The sequence below is a fragment of the Pistacia vera genome, unplaced genomic scaffold, assembly GCF_008641045.1.
Source record: "Pistacia vera cultivar Batoury unplaced genomic scaffold, PisVer_v2 Contig302, whole genome shotgun sequence".
Classification (NCBI taxonomy): domain Eukaryota; kingdom Viridiplantae; phylum Streptophyta; class Magnoliopsida; order Sapindales; family Anacardiaceae; genus Pistacia; species Pistacia vera.
In genome coordinates, this window is record NW_022196116.1 from 404098 (window position 1) to 422488 (window position 18391).

General features: G+C 33.2%; 1 protein-coding gene across 1 annotated transcript; it reads right to left on the reverse strand.

The window, feature by feature from the left end:
- Window positions 1-32: 32 nt before the first annotated feature.
- On the reverse strand, window positions 33-8782 carry LOC116135678 (protein MEI2-like 1). Its single transcript, XM_031421396.1, is given in 14 exon segments — window positions 33-716; window positions 1325-1504; window positions 1638-1706; window positions 1824-1908; window positions 2476-3130; window positions 4258-4656; window positions 4732-4814; window positions 4978-5126; window positions 5212-5328; window positions 5488-5646; window positions 5747-6165; window positions 6541-6885; window positions 8459-8504; window positions 8705-8782. Coding segments are annotated over 14 exon segments (2946 nt in total). The 3' UTR covers window positions 33-554.
- Window positions 8783-18391: the final 9609 nt, after the last annotated feature.

Here is an 18391-nt window from a genome sequence, read left to right on the forward strand (position 1 = left end):
GATGGGACTCATCTCATCAGAGGCGACATGAGTTCATCAAAAATTAATTGGAGATATTGATGAAGAAAGTACATATAATTTAGTGGACAAGAGCACTAAAAAATATCCAACAAACAGATTACTCTCTCTCTCTCCTTGAGCAATCACACCCAAGCCTCCAAAACCTCAAGGGAAAAAATGAAATTACATAAGAGGCATTGGGATACAAAATTGAAAACAAAAACAGAGAAGATCCCCACACTCATGCAAATGCCCAGGGACTTCTGTACATCATAAGTTCATAACTTTCTTTAGTCAAGACTATTAATCCAAAATTTTAAGCTCTATCAAGTGATGCTCTATACTCATAATTCGGCAGTGACACAAAAATTGTCAAAACAAACAGCAAAATTTGGCAAGTAGCCCACTTTGTTTTTGTTCCAAAACCCTGAAAGTGCTCCTCTATTAGCTGGAAAAAGTCGTCAGGCCACCCCTGATATACAGAATTGGGATGGATATAGCTTTTATACTCTGATATGGGGTTTTACAGTTAGTGCCTTGGTTAAGCAGATTACTCAATCCAAGTCCTTCAAAGAACCTGAAGAATCCGATCCATTGGGAGATTCCTCTCCATTTGTAGAAGCTGACGGGATCCCTTGGCGATGGCTCTCCTCATTACCAACACTTCGAGGTTTGCCCAATCTTGACCTAATATTGGTACCCATAGGAAATGGCTCCTTCACAAACAGAAAGATGGTAAATTTTGGTTCTATGAAATTTAATCATATGTGCATAATTTTGGGGAAAAAAAAAAAAAACGTTCTCCAATATATATATATAAGAAAAAAAGAACTTAAAAATCAAATCATTTTCGGCACCCAGTACAAACAGTATGAAAATCAACTTTTTGGAATAACTTCTAAGCCATGACAATTTTAACAATACTCTTGACACCACTTTCCACCAAATAAACACCATGTTTAGTCATCAAAAGATGCTTCCAGTCAAGACCTTAATCTAGGAACCATGAATTAGCAGAAATGGACATAAGGGCCCAGTAAGTTATTAGCAAGTAAATTTTAAAGGTGATTTAGCATTGCGTCCCAGAAAATATTTAATTCAAACCTTTATAATAATATCCCATTTCAATTGCCTAGCAGATTTGTCAGCGTCTTAACTCAGGAAATCACTCAAGCAAGTTTGGGTCCAAAATAATTTCCTTCTCTTTTGGTAACATGAATACGGAAAAACATTTGAGTAAATAATGAACTACATGATAATTACCCATTACCGGGGGAATAGTCACAAAACTGAGGTGAGTAGAATGTACGTGTATATATCATACCGGATCTCCAGCATTAGGGCCATCAGTATGAAAAAGGATAGGTCGGCAACGTTTATCCTCATTCATCAAGCTTGAATTCTGAAAATGAGCAATAAGAGCAGATTTTCCCTGAATCCGAGCATAAGCAAGAGATGCGACCTTTTCACTGTTGAACTTTTCCCATTTTTTGCCATTGAATGCCTGCAGAAGATGTTCTCTCATCTAATCAGCATGTAATATTCTGGGTTGATACTATATCTCTAATATGAAAATCAATTAACAAAAATACGTGGTAAATTCCTTCTAAGTAGTTATCAGTGTTCATGTATCTAACCTGATAAAATGGAATGATTTGACGAGGATCGATCATGTTGATGAATGCATAGCCCACATTACATTTGTTCTGCTGGCAATTGTAGAATTAGTAATGCATAAACATCATCTATAAATATGAGCATTTCAAACATATATCATGAGAAAAATTCTTTTTCCTCCTAAAAGAACAGTAAAATTAACTTGCCTTGAAGTCAATCGGCAGATAAATAAAATCATATGTTCCTCGGCAATGCTCATCAATTGCAGCCAAAAGCATCTTCGAAGTATACCTTTTCAAATCAGCATATCACCATATCAAACCAAAGGAAAAAAGAACAAGAAAAGAAGAAAAACACAAGAAAGGAATCTGGTTTTATTACAACAGGCAACAAAAAATAAGAAATAATCAATACTAGCATTATATGGCATGAAATAATTATTTACCACCTATCTAATTTCACTTTGATTGGCTAATAAATGTGGTTACATGGAAAGGCCAAGACATGACTAATCTGTTACTCTGAAATTTCCAATATTCAATGATCAAAAACATCCTGTATAGAGGGCCTAAGTTACGTTGATTAACAATAAAAAAAAGTGACCTACCAAAGATTACTAAACAATTTGGAATAAATCTATAAGTGCCAAAGGACAGTGCAGCTAACGATATCAGAATGTCTATGGGTGATCTAGGTCAAAGCAAATAAATAAATAACTATTTGAAAATGATGTTCAGGCATGGGACAGTTTCAAGGACAAGGAAAATGCTAAAGCCTAAACTATTTCTAAAAGACAACTTCAATGATAAAAGAAAGAAGAAGAAATTATCAAAACAGCTGGAATGATAGTTTACATACTTGTTGGGAATGTTCTTTATCATCAGTGTAGTTCGGCTATCTTCACCACGCAATATCCGGTCAATATCAAGTTCATACTGTTTCTTATCAGCGTGATTAGAATTAGTTTCGTTTCTACGGTATGAGAAGTTTCTCACTCGCTCATTAGGAGAATCAAAAGAGGCTTGCATTGAAACCATTGGATTCCTTCCAGGAAAAAGGTGGCACATCTGCTGAGGAGAACGCAATCCAACATTTTTAGTCATATCTACGCAATTGCCACCAACATGAGAGAAGATGTTGTGTGAAGCAATGTCCATAGGATGTGATGGAGAACGAACCGGAAAGCCCACACTTCCAAGAGAACCCAAGTGGAAATTAGAAGTTTCAGGAGACTCCCCTGCATAAGCATGTTGCCTGTCCCAGAGGGAGGGATTAACTGCTGGTGCTGACCCAATATGGTGGTGTACAGGCGATGCTGTGTTCAGCATCAAAGTAGGTCCTCTTGGAAATCCAGGCATATGAGGAACACGACTAGCATGCAAGCCATTGAGAAATGATGGCGAATTTGGCCAAATCATGGGACTTGAAGGATGTTGTTGATGTGAGTTGGAGTTGTTCCACACAAAAGGATTTCCATGAAGGGAGTAATTTCCATTTCCAGAAGATCCAAAAACTAGATAGAAAGGAATATATCAGCAACAATGTCACTAAACTGATAAATAAAAATCAAGATTATACATTCTACATTTCCAGGTACAGGCATTTTGAGGTTACCATCCAATATCAACCATAAAGAGAATGATACTATGTTATTCTAATCAATGTCCATCAGGACAAATTTAAGAACCTATACAGCTCTCAGGTAAAGCTGTTGCATAACAATCATTTTAACAGCTATGAGGATATTGGATTACTGAGGAAGTTTGACAATACCAATTAGTGGAATGAGATACATGAGAGTAGTGAATTTTGTACAGCAATTAATAGTAGTCACTAAACTCAATAATAAAGTTATATTTTACATGAGAATAATATATGAAACCTGCAATTTATTTATTTCAAAAAATTAAAAGTTTGTTCACCACCACAGGTCCATAGTTGCCGACCGCCGTATTTCTGCCACCTGCTGCCAGATTACAGTGACTAGAAAGTTTGCCTTGATAATAACATTGGTATCATTTTAACATTTATTGCCCTTGAAAGTTACATAGATAAATAGATCGTTCAAAGACTATCATTTTGATAACAGTATTATCACTGAAACTCGCCGGCGATATTTCCGGTCATCAGATTCCAGCTGCTGGTTATTACATTTCTAATCTATAGTAGTTTATATAATTAATAATATTAATGACGTCCTAATAACCAAGTATAACCAACAATTATTTTAATAAATATAAGGATAAATTAGTCAAATAAATTTATGAAAAATTATTTTTTAACATGATCCATTTAAAAAATAAATAAAATCATGTTAAAGTGATTAAAGTAAAATAAGTTTTTTAGTGTTTACGAAAACAGACCCTTAAACAGTGTGTTATACCAGACAATTTCAAATTGGACACTGATAATTTACTAGTCCAGCTACTTAAAATAGTCTTATTGGGACATCTCTAAAGCATAAAACAAAAATTAATTTCTGATATCTATATGCATGAAGCAAATCCTAGAATTTTTTGGTGTGCATATTGTTTTACTTTGTAAAAAGCCCATTGCTCTATTCCTGGAAATGTTAACTGCCATTGCCAATGTGTAAACTAATATTTGAAACCATGGAACAACGGAATCAATGGAACTTACCCACTCCACTAGGTTCCATCAGGTGCCCATTTGAGCTCACTCCACGGATATTATGCCTATTGTCAAGTCCTTCTGTAATTTTCTGACCAACATTACCAATAGTGCCAGGGGAGTTGTATGGAATACCATTGGCCAAACTATCATACTCAGGGAGCGAATGAGGATGGAAATTTGGATGCTGATTATTAAACTTCATTTCATCCAAAGAGTGGTTGGCCTCATGAAGGCCAAAAGTTTTGCCAATAGAGGCCACTCTTGCTGGAGAGGGCAAAGTGTTTGGCACACTAGAACTCTGGTGAGATTCAGTAAATGCACTTGCAGGCGACCGCAAAGCAGAATGTAAAGCCTGGATTGATCCAGTATCCATGGAGCTAGATGCAATTACACCAGGTGAAACTGCTGTCATCAAAATGTCATGTGAGCAAAAACACACACACAAGTAGGGAAAGGAACTATTAACAGTCATAATCATACCCATGTGTCCTGATGACAAGTCATCAAAAGGACTTTGGCAAAGATTTGGTTCATCTTGCTCCTGCTCTGACTGCAGCATGAAACTGCAAAAAGGTAAGAAAAAGTCACAAAGAATTACAACAAAGATAAAATGTTTGCCACTGATAAGATCAGGGCCCACATAAGGGAAACATAAAGGTCCAGTCATTGATATCCATCTAACAGGTGAAATAAGATAGAAGAAATCTTAGTAAATAGGCACCATACCGTCTTGCACCCCCAGGACGGCTTGCTTCAAGCTTGATTTGCTTCCCAGCAATGTCACTCCTATTCAGTGCACGAAGTGTAGCCTCAGCAGCTCTAACATCATAAAACTCAATAAATTTGTGATTATGCTTGTTTGGAGTCTCACGGATCTGCAAACCAAAATAACAACTATGTAAACTGATTCTACCATCCCTCATATAACAGAAACAAGCAATAAGTCAAAGAGCCGCTTACTTCTCTAATTTCTCCATAAACACCGAAAATTTGGTGAAGCTCATCGATTGAAACAGAAGAATCAAGATTGAAAACCACCAAGGTGCCCTGATTAGTATCTTTTTCTGATGGATTATCCTAATGTCAGGGAGCCAACATGAGAATGCAATAACCAATTAGATAGTCAGACAGTGGCAACAGAAATAATGATGACAACAATCAAAAACAATGGTAAGGTCAACATGTTTAACAAAACAACAAATATGAAGAGTATCAAAACTGAAAACACCACCACACCTTAGGAATTGAATAGTGTATGTCAAGTTTCCTACGCCTCAAGGGCTTGTTTTGAAGTGCTCTCATTGCATTACGTGCTGCCCTTATATCATAATAAGAAATCATAACAAATCCACGATGCTTGCAGGCTGTATAGATAGTTCGGATCTCTCCATATTGCTGATAGGAAAAAACACAAACGCCAATTAACTACCAATACAAATAGGAGTAACTTACAGTTATAAAATACTGCAGCAAAATACAAGGCAATGCTACACACCTCAAAAAGAGCCTTTAGTTCAGAATCTTCTACATTGCTATTGATGTTTCTGACAAAAAGTGTTCTAGAAGGGTGTTCACCATATGGATGCTCACCAACAACAGAACCACTTGAACCCCCTTGACCAGCAATATCAGAATTTTTTTGTCCTGCATATATTCGATCATCCCCTTCTAATTCCATGCCACCACCACTGCTAAAAAGGTCAAAATCTTCAAAATCATCTCCAATATTGGCATGAAAATCATGTCCCAGATCATCAATCACTCCAGAAAATAGATCAGCTTCATCAGGAAGAAGATTTCCAATAGTCTGTGCCTCAATTTCTTCCAAGGATTCAAAAGGCTCTCCTTCCCCATGGTGAGAAACAACTGTATTGAAGGGCTGACAAGATAGAACATCATTCGCCGACAATTTCACTGCATGTTAACGAAGAAGATGGAAAAGAATTGGTAAGTGACTTGGGAAAATAGAAGCAGAAAATAATGAACATGCAAAAGGTAGTCTCAAAATAAGATACAAAAAATATATAGACCCATTTACTGCCATAGTTCCGTCAGGTGATATTGATCAGGATGAAACACCTTGTAAAGCTTGCAAACCAAAAAAAAATCCAGAAAAAAGTAGCATCGTACCTTACAAAAATAATAGACATGATGCTATGATAGAATAGAAAATAAATGCAGCCATCAATCTAGCCATAAAATGTTTAAGTAAATTAATGTAACAAATTTCAGCCATCAGCATGCAGACAGAAAATGTAAATAAGTATAAACATTAATGTGAAAACTTACTTTTTCGACTAAAAATATCAGACAATGAGCTTGAGAACAGACTGCTTTCAGACTGGATCCCTTTAATACCATTTCTGTTTCCACTTAAACTATAACATGCTGGTTGCACAGACAAATTTGACCATGATTTTGGATGGTGATTCACAGAATTCCATGAAGTCTCAGACAAATTTGCAATTCCTTCCTCTCCAACAATGCCCAGCTTTTTCATATGGTCACCAGCTAAAGCTGACTGTCGCATTTCTATCCAATCCACAGACGGGACCCCAATTGGTGAAAAAATTTCCGGCGGTGATGAAGCAACCAACTTGTTTCCAGACATAGCTACCATTCCATCTGTTCCTACTGAACAACAAGATTCACATGATAATTAATTAGAAACTCTCTAGTCACATTTTGTGATTTGAATTGTATGCATTTATTACAAGAAGCCAAGTCATTGAGTCAAGAATACCATTATGCTCAAGTTTTAAACAGAAAAGCATTTTGATTTTCACTTTAAAGGCCACAATTATTGATTAAGATTCATGTAAAAGACAATACTACACCAAACACTAATCAACCAGAGTTAGCAAGAAAACCAAGCAAGAGTAATTGATATTTTTCTATCCATATTAGCAATATCAATCAACAAAACCACCTAGAAACTGCAAAACTTAGCAGGCCAATTTTTTTTTGTCAGTTATATCATCCATAAAACTATAACACGCAGTACTGGGTTGGCATAGTATAACCAGACACAGAAAAGGAGAACACTCTGGAGAAACTGTCCTTCTCTCTTTAAAGAGTGGGGGGTGGGTTGGGGGGGTTATTCTATCATCAACTCACAGAAATATGATTAACTTGACTGATCCATTCAACAATATTTATTCTGTCCCTTCTATTGCCAAATGGCCCAAACTATTGGAATAAAATTTCATAAAATGCAACCCAGCATGGTTTCCACACAATTCAGGACTCGGAGAAGGTTCATATTTAACTAAAACTAGTATTTAGCACCAACCCATTGCAAATTTGCAATTAAAGATACTTTACACTTCTTACAGTAGTATTACAAGTATAATATCTTAAAAGAACACACCCAGTTATGCCTGGACAATTTTTTTTGCAGAGAACATAATACAACAATACAGCATCCAATATTTCCCAGAATGACACCAGTTATTAGCTGCTGGACTGTTGTATGTAAAGAATTTTGAAATCACCACTGTTCACTTAATATACAGATTTCTAAGCTGCAATTGGATATCCCCTAAATAATGGATGGATACGCCTTCTACTATAACACCATCTAACTACAATGAATGATAATATTTATTCTATCTTGGGGAGCATTCATCCTTAAAATTTCTTAGATAAGCAACAAGTTAGGAGGACCAGAGCTTATTTCATTCTTCCACATGTAAAAATATCAGTTCTTGAATTCCCATCAACAATCATTTCATATTCAATATTACTATTTGGATAATAGAAGATCCAAATCTTTCCACAAATAGAAAAGAAATCGAACGTCAAAATCCAGTTGTCATATACTCCACACTGACTGAATGAATGAAAGAATCTTCTAGATACAGACAAACAAAGACATTTAGAATTATCCAGCTTGTGATAAACATTTTTCACTCACTTCACAATTTCTAAGCATGGTACTTAAATTAAGCCCATCCTTTGTTAACAATACTCTGGAAATCATGTTATTTTACTGGCAGGATTCTCCCTGATGGCAGGAGATTGTTTTAATTAGTATTTGTGCACTGTTAACTACTACACATAGGTCCATTCTCACCAAATAAGTCAGAACAAAATACAATAACTACCTCCAATGCAGAACACTTTGTTGGAGATTGAAAAACAAATAGAATTAATCCAAAAATATAATTAAATTAAATAACAGAGTCAGCAATTGAATGCTGCTCACCTTGGTGATCAGACATGATATTCGACTTCCAAAATCCAATCTGTCTCTGTCCAATAAAAGTTGATGACAATCAAATTAAATTACAGAGAAAAGATGTCTTTTGCTGGCATATATGGTGTTCGAAAGATCATAAGTAACCGACATTGATACACACATCCACACACATAACAATAAAATTTCAAACCGTTTTAGTAAACAACTCGACAAATACATAAAGTTGAAGTGATTAAGAAAGAATTAAAATACCTCTGCAGGAACTCAAATTTCTTCGAAGAAGTGGGACGATGCAGATCCACCCCTTGTATCCATAATTTCAAATGGCATCCTGCAGCTTAAATGCCTTATAAAAAGAAAAACCCAACACGGACGAAAACTCAAACTTTCTCACTTACTAGCTCTGCCCATGCTTCATGACCTTTCTCCTGAAAAGAATTCAATTTTCTTTTACTTCACTTATGATAATTTGAGCGAAATTTGAGCGAACTTTATTCTCAAAACACCAAATAACAAAGAAAACCGTATTAAAAAAACAAAAAAAAACAAAAAAAAAAAAAATTGAAACACACAAATAGGAATTTTCTTTGTTAACACCTTCATATAAGCTAGAGATCAGACAATTCCCCTTTGTTTATTATTTACAACCTAATAAAAAATAATAGTAGTTTTTTTTCTTCTGTTTTCTCTTATGGCTTCAATAAACGATAATATAATGAAAATGAAAGCCACTGGCTTACCTACCAATAACCAAACATAAATGCCCTGTTTGGTTCGTGAGAAAAAGAAAGAAAACTGAATAATTTTCTAAAACAAAAACCCTTACTTAATTGTGCCTAAAACTACAACCTCAGAGCTTAGTTGAGCTAAATCATAACAAAATCAAACTTAGATTAAAATTTTCGTTAAAATTAAGCATTTCCTCCACAAATTCTCAAAACGATCACGTTTAAAAAAAGAATTCCAAAAAGAAAAATCCAATTTGTTCCATCCCGCTCTAGCTTGATCCACACACTAAGGAACCAAAAGAACAAAAGAAAAAGAAAAAATCCACCAAAGCTTAACCTAAATACAACAGGAACCGCACCTTTACCAGGTCTTCAATTCCGCTTTCTCTCTCAAAAATTCAGAAACTAAAACGATGCCGTAAGAGAGAAAGAAAGCGAAAGGCAGAAGGATTGACAACAATGGACAGAGAGAGGGGAGGGGGGGAGGAGAGAGAGAGAGAGAGAAACAGATTTATAAAGGACAGAATGGAAGAGATCTCAGCATCTTCTTTTCTTCTTTTCCCTGCATTACAAGCTATTACTCACCACACAAGAGAGAGAATATTTTTTTCCTTTTTGTTTTCTTCTATACATCTAATAATCAGAATTCACAAATCATTTGAAAAAAAATTACTATCTCTCTCTTGAATGGAATCATTTGAACGGGAGATTCAGAGTTTCAGATCGGAAACGAATTTCCGGCAAGTTACCGGCGAGATTTCGCTCGCCGGTCTCAATTACAGAGAGAAAAAGATCAGAAAACGAAATAAGCTAGAGAGAGAAGGAAAGACGAGGTTATTTTTCTTAAAAAATGAATAAACTACTTTTTAGTTGGGTGTTTGAAACGAAGACAAAACAGAAAAGAAATAGGCGGGGGTTGTGTGCGTGTGTTTTTCTCGTGTGTGTTAGAATGGATAAAAACGGAATTAATCAGACCCGTTCGTTGAAACACGAGTTTGCTTCTGATTCTGTTTCTCTCTCTCTTGGATAACGGCGTTACGGCTTTGGACGTTGTTGTGACTTGTGACGTAGAGAGGCGTGGCTTGGCTTGGGTGGCTCCAGCCAGATTAGATTATGGGTAAAATTAAATTACGAAATTATTATATATTAAAATTAAATTAATTAATATAATGTATAAGAAATGATACGGGCTAATAATGTAACAAATCCGAGCATTGTCTATATCAAAAAGCAAAAGAAGTCAACAATAAATGGTACACTTTATGTGCAATTGCCGTTAGATTAATTTTTTTTTTATTTCAAAGGTCAAAATTATTGGATTATATAGGAGGGAGGATCTTAGACTTGTGTATTTAAAAAAAAAAGAATATGCCAACAATTTCTTGCACGACACTCATCTTCAATGTTGTCAAAAATTAGGCCATGAGTGCACGCTTCTCGAGCCACATTTTGCCTTAATCTTCATATCTACTTAATACCAAACTCACCCAATCTTTAATTTCAACCCCATTTCGGCTTAAAACACATTTAACTTTCTTACGTCATATCTAACGTTTATTCTTATTTGGATATGTTGAAATCCACATGTATATTTCAAAATTAAGAATGGTAATGTTTTTTATTTTAAGTTTGTATTCCATTTTTATTTATTTTTTATATCCCAAATAAAATGATATTTGTTTAGTTAATGCGCATCAATTGAAATTTAAAAATCGATATATAATTAATTGATTAAGATTTAAAAACTACTGTTCATCTTTAATTAATGTTTTTTCATTTAAATTTATAAGGTATATAAGTGGTGCAAATGCAACAACAAATTTATGTTTCATTCAATGAACTTTAATTTCATTATCATGTGCAGTGAATTTGATATCATAAATTAATTTTGAATAATATTAATCTCACTAATCCCTCTCACTAACCCCTCTCATTAATCCCATGTGGGAGTTTGTGATTAACTTGGTTAGGTGGAACTCATTATTAGATAAACAGACTCCATGTAAATTGACGAATTGTGAACTGATATGTGGCGTTAGTAAGAGAAGGTTAGTGAGAAGTATTAGTGAGTGTAGTGTTACTCATTAATTTTTCTTTATTGAATAGTCATACATGTATCTAAAGCTTTTTTATATCTAAATTGACGTGGTACAATTCATTTATTGCCACATCGTTCATATACCTTAATTAGCAGTTACATAATTTTGAAAACAATAAAGATCGGTTCACAACTAAATTTTACAAATTTTCTCTCATACCCTCGACGTGTTAGTTTATTATTGATCAACTCGCAATTTAGCAGATTGAACTCACTGCAAGTTAATCAATTGCAAGCTATCACATCGAGATTGTGAAAAAAAGTTTGTAAAATTAGATTGTAAACGTAATATCAGGGGCAAAAGGAAGAGTGGTCAAGGAAGGCTAGTTGAGACCTTGAAAAAAAAAAAATATATATATATATATATAATTAACTTCTAAATTCATCAAATATATCAAATTAAATTCTTATTTTTACCAAAAAAAAAAAAATCCCACAAATACATTTAATAAATTATATATATTATTTAATTGTATAAAGAACAAATGAATAACGTTTGTATATCTTATAAAATAATATCATTTCTAAAATTTATTTGTCAAATTAAATTACTGTCAATTATTTTATGTTTCAATAGTTATATATATATATTTATATAAGGGTTAGCTTAGAATTCACCGCCACGATCTCCTACTTAAATTGTGAATACTTAGATAGAGAATCGAACCTGAGACCGTGTGCATATCTACACCATCTTTAATTCATTCTAACCATCGAGATTACTCATAGATGGGTCATGTCAAATATTGAAGTCAGGAAAACAAAAAAAAAAAAAAAATTAATAAAAGATATGTATTTTGATTCATTATTTTAAGAGGTCGAAACATAAAAGTAAAATTATAACAAAAGTTATAATACTTTATTATAAATGCTAGATAAATATTTGAATATTTTATTAGTAGAAATTTTATTGTAGTTTAATTTGGAGATGTTGTTATTTGTGTTGGTTTAATAACTTGTTCATTAATAAATTTTATTGGTTTTGTTTTATATTTGTTAAAGTATTATAAATTTATTCAATATCATCAAACATAATCTAAATATATTAATTATAAAGAGTATTATAAATAAACACTCATATTTTTAATATATATTTATTTATAATTATATTATTAAATTTAATTAAAAGGAGTTTTTGACGTAATATTACCTTGTTGGAAAGTCCAAATTAGTAGATTTAAGAATAGATTGACAGGCACACTAATCCAAACTTACTAAAAAAAAAAACAATATTTATAGTTGGACAAAGAGCCGTTAAGCCGAAGCCGGAAGCAAGGTGGGGGGACCGGGTTGGGATGGTGGGGTGGTGGTGCACCAGATTTTGAAATGCTGAGCGCTGCGTAAAGGAATAGAAAAGCATTTATTCGAGGGGACTTGAGATACTAGTAATCAATTAAGGTACCGACGTGTTATCCTGTTATTTGTTCATGTTATCAAAGCTGTCCAAGTTGAAGTTGAAGTAACTTGGCGTTTTAATACTCTGTTTCATCCACACAATAAAACCTCTTAAACAGAAAAGGTCAAAATAACTTTTACTTTTTTCATTTTTTAAACTTTTCTTGACAGAGAATTTTTCACTTTTTTTCTAATGTATTTTCACTGGGATTTGTGACATTATTAGCCAATCAGAAATGGTCTCCCACATGTTTAGTAAACACCTGTACATCTTTTTATTTATTTTTTTATTTTTTTCATGCTATTGAGTGAAAAAAGCACCATTTTGTACTTTCTGGTTACCAATAATACAATAAATAAATAAGAAAGTTTGTTTGTTTTTTTTTTTTTAAATCGTAAAATATGTGGATTAACGTGAGTTAAACATATGCTATAACTATTTGAAACATAACTGGTTTGGCTATTGTAGTTTGCAGACAATTAGTTGTAATTTAATCTCAAAACTCAATCATTTGCGTTCCAATCCACTATTCTAAAACTCTAGGTGCTATCATGATTCAATGTGTCGCATGTATCGCAAATTCAGTACATGCCACTGCACCCACTCATATAATAATAACTTATGTTTTATATTAATTACTAATTTAATAAATTAACTTATACATATTTAAATATCATAAACTAAAAATTATATTCTATTATGAGGAAAGTATTTACATAACATAATATAAATTAATAAAAACAAAAAGGGTTTCACATATTAGCATTAATCAATCCCTGGACTTTTAAGTGTATTAGTTGCAGCACATTACCAAGATGCCAAATTGACAATTGTCAAACCAATAAATTTGTACCATTTAAATATTAATATTTTAACAGATAAGCATTTTTAAAAAAGAGCATAAATTATGGAATTAATATTAAAAGCAAAGAAAACGGTAGAATTAAAAATGTAATAGCTGTTTAATAGTGCCACGTGGGCAGGAATTAGAGTAAGAAGCTAATTAGACTAGACAGAGGTGAAGTGGCCCCACACGTTAAGCATCAGCGTGATGATCCATGTGATTGATAACTGTGTCTCCGGCATAGGAAATAAAGCAACCCTAAGGCCTAAACTTTATCTGCTGGCTCCACGATTATAATTTTCCATATTAATTATATTACAACATTATGCCTATGCCAATATTTTTTAATCCCAGCAACCAATTAATATTAGGATTAAGCATATTTTTTTATTCATTCTTGTAGTTATCTAATAATACAATATGCATTATTTGATGTTGTTGTAACATGATTTTCAAATAAATTTAGATTATATAATCAATGGTTAAGAACTGATTTAGAGAAATTATATGTGAAGTACCAATCTTTATTAATATATTCAGAATTATTTTAAAAAACCTACATTCAAATATTTATTGTTATATATAAACTGAATGTAAGTGGTGACGAAGGGATTTAAATAAACCTCACATTTAATGGGAATAAACTACGTGTTGATCATTCAATTAACCCTCGTAATCATTGGAGAGGATATTAATATTTAGCATTAGCATGTGTAGACATTTGAATAAGGAAACTGACTTTAGATAATAATTATGCAATATTATATTTATTATTTTGGTATCTCACAATATCATAGGATGATGTCATAGTTATTTACATACTATATATATATATATCAAATTTAAATATTATATTTATTATTGTATGACATATTGGATCCGAATAATATTATGCGTAAACTAATCCAATTTCGAGATGAAAATATTTTATGCAAATCTATGATGCTTAAGTTATGAATAGAGATAAAAATGAATATTTTGAACAAGAAAGATAGGCGTTCCAGTATAAAGTTTCGTAATTACAATGAAAAAAGATTTTAAAGTTGGTATTTTTGTTGAAGTGATTAGTTGGAAATGTACAACCAGAGAAAAAAATCTTTACGTTGCTTTCCAATTAGATTTGGAAATTAGTAGTGAGACAACTTCTAACAGATTTTCCGTAAGTGGGAGGGACCATTGTTTTGGGGGTCATATTACTAATTACCCTCGTGCAATGTTATTGTTGAAATGTGCTTATAAATAATTATACTTATTATTTTAAATAAAATAAAATACATGAATAATTAAAACATTTTTATATACAATTAAAATATAAATTTAATAACGTTATCAATATAGCACAATAAACTTTGTTTTTCTTTTTTTTTTTTGGGTAAAGTATAGCATAACAAACTTGTTAATTAGAAAGCGAAACAGTCAAAACTTAAAAGTGAAAGATAAGAAAGTTTAACGTGGTGGTCTCAACTCATCTTATATCATACCATATGATGGCCGTTAGATGTACAGCTGTTGTATTGTATGAATTATGAAAGTGACAGCCGAATGGGGGTATTATTTATGGGGACGATGGTTCTGGCCCATAAAATCCTGCCACGTGTGGACTTGGAGTTACAACTTACACACACCCTCATTTATGACTATGTTATACTTTATTCATTGCTGAAAGCACGGAGTGTTTGGGTGAATTACCCAAAAACATCAAGAAAGAGAGGGAAATGTGGACCAACGTCGCACAGAATTCATAAAGGAGAACTACTTTATGTTCCGAAATTTCAGATTGATTTTAGATTAATGCAATGGATATTATTAAATCTTTGATTGACTAAAGTATGTGAGGTCCATATTAATGAATGAGTAATTAAATAAAATCATGAAGCATGTTGAATTTGTATCAAGTGACTAATTTTGACATTCTAGTATTTATCATTGTTTTAAAGCCCGAATAGAAGGGCAACCTGCTTCACTTTCCAGGTCACGGGTCAACCGGTCCAACCGGCCAGTTGGACCAGTGATGTTAGCATAGAAAAAAAAAATATTTTTTTTTGAACATTTCAGATTTTCAATAAGAATACCAACTTAATTGCTACCCAATTCAAACTCAATAACAATTCCAACTTGATTTAACTACTATCCAAAGTCTCCAAACATCATCCATTACAAATTAAATGACAAAATACGGTACAAGTGTTTTTTACATACAAATTCGGTGAACAAATTATCCATCAAAGCAATAGATTCATCAAATAAAGACAGTGAAATTTTTTTACAAAAGAGAGAGGTGTCGTCTTTGTCGATTTTGAGCAAGAGAAGTGTTGTTGTCATTGATTCCAGTGAAGGAGGGAGGCATCGTCATCGAGCAAGGGAGCAGGGAGGTGCATCGTCGCCGAAATCCTGTGAGTGAGATGCTGTCTTCGTCGAGCAAGGGAGAAGGCAGGTGCGTCACTGTCGAAATCCAGCAGGGGAGGTGCTGTCGTCGTCGAGCAAGGGAGAAGGAAAGTGTGTTATCGTCGAAATCCAACGAGGAAGGTGCTGTCGTCGTTGAGCAAGGGTCTAAGGGAGAGTGGAGTTGAGAGATTGAATTGAGACTGAGCGTAGTTACTTTGAGAAGGGAGTTGTGATTTTGGAGAGTTGAGTGGAGTGGAATACCGTGAAAAAAACTCAAATTTAGGGTTTTTTTCATTTTAAACATTGACCCGTTTTACCAAGCGATCTGGTTCGATCGGGCGGGTTGCATTATTCATCCGGTTTAATAACAGGTTAAACAGTTTTTAATTAATAACGGGTTTTTATATTAGTTTGGACTGGACACACAAACCAGTTAGATAGGCCGGTTCGGTCCGACTTGGCTTTTATAACAGAGGTATTTATATGCTAAATATAAGCTATAGGAAATGAAGGGTGGGGATGGAAATTCAACTCTAACTGACGCGAAATGTTGGAAGAGGGGCATGTCCATGTGAAGTGGCACACGATCACGATGTAAACATGACAAGAAATTTGACAGTTTTTCGGTAGTGTAATTTACAAGGCTACGGAAAAGCCAAAGTATCGTATGATTTTATGAATGAGTAAAAAAGGAATGGCAGAGTGTTACGTAAGCGTCTTTTTCATGGGCGCGTACACTTCAATCCAAAACAAGATTTTAAATGCTGAATTTATTTCAATTTTAAAGAATAATAAACCATATTTGTCAGCTTTAGAAAAGAATTTCAAATTTCTAGGGAAAACAACTGTTTAGAGGCGCGTGTATGTGGTGAAATTTAAAAAGAGAAAGAGCAACAAGAGTGTACTGAAAAAGGCTTTGAGACTCTTATTATCCATCTGAACGAGTTCTGTTCTGATCTGACTCATCTAATTTAAGATACTGCCAAAAAGTAAGGTTCATCACTCCCTAACCAACTACGTGACTTTTTCAACCATAGTATTTTTATACTCACTGGATAACCAAATACCACTCCACTTGAATTAACCTTCCCGCCCTTACGGTCTTGCAGGTGGCATTTCATATTTTTCACGGGTTAAAAAGGTTCAACAATTACCCAGCCCTACCCACACTCAAGTCTTTTTTATTCCTCCAAGATGAGGGGTCATAATCAATGTTTCTAAATGAAATGAAATTTATAGATACAATCTGTATTTTCTTCAACATTTTTTTTTTTTTTAATTTTTGAACCAAATATCACTTAAGATATGCGTAACAGTTTTCTCATCTATTTTCATTTATCTCTAGTAAGGTTGGTCTATAATTCAAACAAATCTACTAATTTCACTATTGGTGTTTTAAAACTGGTACTAACAACTAAAGCTCTAAAGAAAAGTCACTATTTCTCATATTATGAGCGCTAACATATAATTAATAAAACTTTATGAGAAATAAAATATATATTTTTTGAACCTTTTATAAATTATAAAGAAAAAAAAAAAAAAGGAACTCAAAACTTATCTTTCCGCCACTTATGAATAACTAGAAAAACCTTTCCACAGGCAAGGCTATTAATGACTAATTTCACCACAAGGCTATAATTATATAGAGCACCGTTGCTCTGATTGCTTGTCGACCCCATTTTAATCATCCATTCAAGTATTCAATTTAACTGATATTGATAAAAGTGTACATGTCAAGATTTGGAAAAACAGCAAAACAATCCCAAATAGATGCTGGAATATAAACAGTATATACCAAACTATCACATGTCAGATGTACAATTATAAATTTGAAAAAGCCGTCAACTTGAACCACTTTTCTATAATATTCAAATATTTGAATTCAATTTCGCTACAACATATGCAAAATTTTGTTCATTTATGATTAATATCACTAATTTACTTTGTGATTATTCCAACGCACCACAACTTCTAATTATGAACAAGACATTTTTATTTATAATTGGTTCCGTATGCGTTGTGTCGTCGCAATCAGATAAGAATATAGATTTTAACACCCTACCTATCTTTGTACTTCAAACAAACAACTTCTAGAGAATGAATAAGGACAAGTGCATAATGAAGGTTAGGGGACATACCATAAATGAATTTGAGAAGGCTCATCTGCTCCATTCCATAATCTTGCATATCCTTCTCATAAACATAGTTATTGACTTATATAGTAATAATAATATCCTAATTTCAAACCTGTAAGAGCTTTCGGATAATTATTGTCAATTCTGACTTGTTTCCTTATTTAAAAAAAATAAAAGTACGAAGTTTTCTCTCATATCATTATCTCCTTCCCCTGGATTACGTTAAAACTCCCATCCCAAATTATTTACCCAATTAATGTGTTATCGACTTGTTATCACCAAATAAACTTGAAAAGTAACTTTACAAATAAGGTTAAAAATTTCATTCCACAGGACTCATAGGAGTGAGGTCA